Source organism: Anthonomus grandis, chromosome 1, assembly GCF_022605725.1.
Source record: "Anthonomus grandis grandis chromosome 1, icAntGran1.3, whole genome shotgun sequence".
NCBI classification, from domain to species: domain Eukaryota; kingdom Metazoa; phylum Arthropoda; class Insecta; order Coleoptera; family Curculionidae; genus Anthonomus; species Anthonomus grandis.
The window spans coordinates 50,132,848-50,138,847 of NC_065546.1; the positions used below are offsets into that span (position 1 = coordinate 50,132,848).

At 33.8% G+C, this 6,000-nt stretch overlaps 1 protein-coding gene across 4 annotated transcripts in view; it reads left to right on the forward strand.

Moving 5' to 3' along the window:
- Positions 1-4,935, forward strand: part of LOC126742153 (serine/threonine-protein kinase Doa) — a 59,952-nt gene extending 55,017 nt beyond the window's left edge. For all 4 annotated transcript variants that reach the window (XM_050448736.1, XM_050448741.1, XM_050448748.1 and 1 more), the window contains exons 9-11: positions 2,851-2,995; positions 3,106-3,211; positions 4,558-4,935. In XM_050448736.1, coding sequence (XP_050304693.1) covers positions 2,851-2,995; positions 3,106-3,211; positions 4,558-4,755 — 449 coding nt within the window. In that variant the 3' untranslated portion in view covers positions 4,756-4,935. The remainder of the gene's footprint in view (positions 1-2,850; positions 2,996-3,105; positions 3,212-4,557) is intronic.
- The last annotated feature ends 1,065 nt before the right edge of the window (positions 4,936-6,000 follow it).

Here is a 6,000-nt window from a genome sequence, read left to right on the forward strand (position 1 = left end):
AAAAAGTTCTTGTTTATTTTTGAAATTTTTTCATCGGATGTGACGATCAATGTAATCCCAAATGTTCTCGATCCGATTTAGGTCCGGTGACTTAATTCAAATTCAAATATGCTTTATTGTTTGAACAAAATATTGTTATAAACAAAGCTTCACCTAATCCTAAAGAGACAGAGTTACAGGGTTAAAATTATATTTAAAAATACAAGTTACAATGACGAATCAAAGTTAAACAGTTAAAATTTACATTTCTTTTTTCTTTTTTTTTTCTCCCCCCTTTCCTTCCTTTTTTTGTTCTTCCTTTTTTTTCTTTTCTTGAATCAATAAAATCAACTATATCTAACTTTTCTTAACTAAGTACAGTTCAACATTTAGGGATAAAAAAAAAAAGAAAAACATTTAAAACAAACAGGTTAGGAAAAGAGCTAGGTCTCCCTTAATTAATTAAAATCTGATTGTCGTTGAAATATTCAGCCACAGAGTAATAAGCTCGACCACTCAGAAATCTCCTCAAGAGAAACTTAAATTTGATGAGAGATTTTGCCCCTCTAATGTCCTCTGGTAGGTGGTTAAAGATTTTTATACCTTCATAAACAATTGATCTCTTTACCAAGGCAGATGTTGGAATAGGAAGCCGCAAATTATTCCGCTGGCGGGTGACATGTCGTGGATTCTGTAGGACAAACCTGTATTTATGGGAGAAAATAAGGCATGCCACCTCCTGTATGTATAGGCAGTAGATTGTAAGAATGCCCTCCCTGATAAAATATGGTCGGCATGATTCCCTAGGTGATATCCCGCATATATAACGCACACGTTTCTGTAGAACAAACAACATCTGTAGAAGATAGTTGCTTGCACTACCCCAAAAGCAGACACCATACCTGAGATGGGACTCAATCAGGGAAAAGTACACGGCTCTCCCAATCCCCATGCCAAGCTCCCGACAGGCCACCCTAACAGCAAAACAACCCGCAGAAACCCTATTGCTGAGACTCCGTATATGGTCCTCAAACTTCAGCTCCTTGTCAATCACCAGACCCAAAAACTTATTGTTAGAATAAGGCGGGACAGGGCAGTTAGCAATAAGAATATTATCAAGACTACGGTTATTTGTAAAACAAATTAGTTTGGTCTTCTCTGGATTTAATGATAGTAAATTTGCCCTGAACCACTCATATATAAGTTGAAGATCAGCAAACATGGCTATTCTCAAAGAGTCGGTATCATACCCATGCCAGAGAACGATGGTGTCGTCAGCAAAGAGCGTGAATTTTTCCTGGATATTAAGTCGGATGAGGTCATTAATATATAGGAGTAAAAGTATTGGTCCCAGTACCGACCCCTGAGGTACTCCCCAAGCAACAGATTGATATTCAGAATACTCCGACCCCACACACACTCTCTGACGACGACCCTTTAGATATGAACAAAACCAACTCGCCGTTAATTTTTAACAATTAATAACATTAATTTTTTCTTGGGTCAACCATCGCTTAACGACCTTGGATCCGTGTTTCGGATCGTTATCATGTTGAAAGTAGTGGTTGAGTGGCATAACTTCATCAGCGTAAGGTACCATAACATCCTGCAGTATGTCTTTATACATGAAACGATCCATCGTGCCTTCTATCAAGTGTAGTGGACCCATCCCATAGCCCGAAAAACACCTCCACACCATCACGGAACCACCTCCATGCTTGACTGTGGACACCGTATATTTGGGATCATACCTTTGGTTCACAGGACGCCGAACATATCTTTTGGCATCCGAATTAATCAAATTTAACTTTGATTCATCTCTAAAAATAACCTTTTTCCATTCGGAGACTGTCCAGTGACTATGTTCTCGAGCAAAGCTCAATCGCGCCCGTACGTTTTTTAAACTTAGCAGTGGTTTCTTTGCAGGGCGTCTTGTTTTTAAATCACTATATTGAAGTCTCCTTCTAATGGTAGGACAACTAAGTGAAACCACGCCTTCTTCTTCCAAATGCAGCTTGATTTCTTTTGAAGTTGTGAATGGGTCAAGTTTTGCTTTTTTCAAAATTAATTTGTCAACACGACTACTGGTCTTCTTTGGTCGGCCAGTATTTTTTTGAGTAAAAACACTTCCACGGAGATTTTTCCGCCTGTTTAACCCCTTTCCAAGTTATAGTTATACCACGTGGCATTGTGAATATTTTTCAAAACTAATAGTAAGGAAAGTCAAATCAACAGAAACCAACGCATAAAAGTCAGAGACTGAATAAATATGTTGTTTGTCAATCCAATTTTGGCCACCTAGCAGTCAAACAAAATTATTGGAATTTGATAAAAAAAAATATTGAGAAAAAGTGCAAGCAATAAAAATCTATGGAATTTGTTTCTTCAAACTATGTTGTTTACATTCCTAAACACTAATAAGCTCAACCGGTTTTTCCTTTGCTTCAGATATAATATATCCATGTGTATATATTATGATGTGACTTATACTTTATCTATTTGGGATACTTTCTGATAAAAGAGCAAATTGGCGAATTATAAAGGGGTAAAATAAGCTTCAATATTTTAATCAAGCTTTATTTTTAATTTTGCTGCCAAAACTAAGATTTATAAACAAAATAATACATTTTATAGATACCGTTTTTAAAAAAACCGAGAGTATAATGTAAAAAGTTATGACATGTTGGCGAAAGTGTAGGTGTTACGGGGCATAAAGTTAATGCCCCATAATTCTAGACTTCCAAATTATTTTTGTAATTTAAAAATGTAGGCCGCATATTCAAACGGACAAAAAATTCTTTTTTGGCTGCATAAATATCAATTTTGATGGCATTTGCAAAATTTTAACCAAAAATTATTTCTCTTTTTCAGAATTGGGTTGGTCTCAACCATGCGATGTATGGTCAATCGGCTGCATTCTATTCGAGCTGTACCTCGGAATTACGCTATTTCAAACCCACGATAATCGTGAGCATTTGGCCATGATGCAGCGAATATTGGGCGAAATTCCTCAGAGGTGAGTAAAGTAATGAACTTGTGAAAGTGATTAACGATCGCATTATAGGTTTATAAATAATTTTCCAGATTTTTCGTTAATATCTATGTTATGTTTGCTATTTTTCACAGGATGGCACGGAAAACAAAGACTAAATACTTTTACAAGGGCAGACTGGATTGGGATGAGAAGAGTTCTGCTGGTCGTTATGTCAGAGATAACTGCAAGCCTCTATTGGTAAGCAATTTAAATTTACTTATGAATTGCACATATATACATTTTTATTAGTTTTACAAAGTTTTTCCTTCAAATAAAACATATTTTTTAAATCCTCAATTAATAACATTTCGTCTCCTGGCTTTGTTTTCTACACCGTACCGTTTTCAATTCGTTCGTAATTTACCTCTCGCTAAAATTTAAATTTTTAGTTTCAACCGTTTGATAATATTTACGGTATTTATTATAAGGAAAAAAAAATATACTTGCTTTTAATATGGAATTCGGTACCAGAAAGTGAATTTTTGCCATTGTTAATGCTAAAAATAAGATTTTTTCTTAAAATTTTATCACCCTGTATCTCAAAATCTAATCATTTTCCGATAGAGGTTTATGGCGCAAACTTGCTTATTTTGAGGCCCTCTATAAGTTTATCCCACTAATTATGAAACACCCTGTATATACAATAAGGACTTTACAATTTTAAATTCTGTTCAGTTACAACTGATATGTTCCCATATTGCATTTTTAATATTTTAAATATCTGTTACATTTAGTGTCCTGAGGATGACCTCATAGATGTCGAAACGTCGTCATAATATAACGAAATGGTTGCCTAAGGATGTTTTATTATTTTTTCTTTGGTATGAATTTAACAAACATTGGTGGTGCAGATAAATATTAGTTTAACTAATAACTACTACGAAATAAATATTTGTTTTCAAATTTTACAATCATACAAGTGGAGAAACACAATATTGGTTCTTATGGAAATTAAATCTGTTTTTCATATATTCTCGACCCACCTAACGTAAGGAATATTCTTTATTACTCAATTAAGTTATCCATGTAACCTTGTGATCTACAATCTTTTTCATTAAGATAATAGAATTAATTCAACCATTTTCTTTAAGTGCTCTATAAAAATCGTCCCGGTTTTTCTTTTGAGGTATAATGGATTACTTTATATACCCAGGAGCTGAGGTTTTATCTGTCGACCTATGAGCTCGTTTCTTCTTTTCAACATCCTACCTAACTCCTATCCTAACTAACTAAATAAGAAAACCTAATTTGAATGTACGTTTCGGTAGTAAAAAACACAAAATATATCGATTAGAAATGTAAACTATATCTCAAGCTCAACATTATCAAGTTGATTCCAAGACAAACATTTATAAACGCAAAATATACGAACTAAATAAAGTAAACAATTTTCTTACACTAAAATTTAGTTACTCTGCGATTAGCTTACTAATATTTTCCTGATTGATTTGTCCTACGTACCTAAGTAGAAGATGTTTTTATTGCGTCGCTAGCCTCATTTACTATTCTTAAATTATCACTTTTCTTTTATATTTATCTTTCAGCGGTATAAACAAGCCGACGATCCCGATCATAACTATCTGTTCGATCTTATCTTCAAAATGCTCGACTATGACCCTTCGGAACGTATAACGCTAAAAGAAGCCCTAAAACATCCGTTCTTCGATAAAATACCTGGCCACCAACGATTGGGAGACCACGGAGCTGCTGGAGACAGGAGAGAACGCCGAAGTATCTCATAAGTATAAACTGCAAGTGATTTGGTCAATTTTAATTTCAACCTGTCGCGTCTTTGGAGACTTAAGTATATTGTACACAATTGTTTTATTTATTGACTTGTTCAGGTGAAGATGTAACTTTAGGTGAGGATGTCTATAAGTAAAGGTTTACTATTTAATAAACGACTTAAATTAAAAAATGAATATTCGCTATTTTGTTAAATATCTAGCGACAGTTATAGTTTGTAGTTAATTATTTTATTTTATCGATTCTTGTCAGATTGTTTATTGAGGGGAGAAAAATCTGAGTTTTGGTGTAAATGGTAATTTACTTTTTTCAGTTTAGTGATAAATAATTGCTGGATTGTCTTCAATATTATTATCAATAATTTAAAGGCCACCTTCTGAAAGAAGTTATTGATTAGTATGTAAATATTTGCAGAAATATATAACAATAAAATCTAGTTTTTAAACAAATCGTCTTTTTTTTGGTTTGCTACACTGTTGAGTGTATCCCATAATAAAAACATATTTTTGGGTGTATAGCTTTGTTACTTGTAAATATGTTTTTTATGCAATGTAAAAAACTGGTAGACTGTGTTAAAGAGATTTGTGCAATTTTATTATTGCTTATGCACTCGAACAAAATTTAAAAAAAAAGAAGCGGAAAGCCCTAAAAATAAATTCAAATTTTCTTTTCAAATTTATTTTTTTTTTGACTGTTAAATCGTTAAAAAAGTATAACCCTATTACTTTATTTTCCACGATACAAGCCCAAACATTAATAGATTTACGGTACTGTGTATGAGCCTCAGTTGCCCAGTGTGGATTTGACACTGACCAGTGCCGACAATTTTACCGATTTACGACACCGTTTAAACAAAAAGTTGCTTCATCCGAAAACAAAACTCGTAACACAAACTGACGGTTATTATTGCAAATGTTCATCATTTGCTCGCAAAATAGGTTTCTTCGATCAGGATCGTCCTCATTTAATTCGCGTATTAGTCTAATTTCATAAGGGTGGTATTCATTTGCTTTTAAGATGCGTCTTAATGACGTTCCGGCTATATTATTATCAACTGAAATTTGTGAAGTTGCATTGTTTGGATTTTCTTCGACGGAGAGCAGAACGTTTAATTTTGTTTCTTCAGAAATTTTTGGACGACCTGATCTTGGCAAATCCCTAACAAGACCTGAAGTTATGAATTTGTGCTCTATTCTACTAACTGTTAGCTGAGAAATAGGATGATTTGAGTATTTGGCATT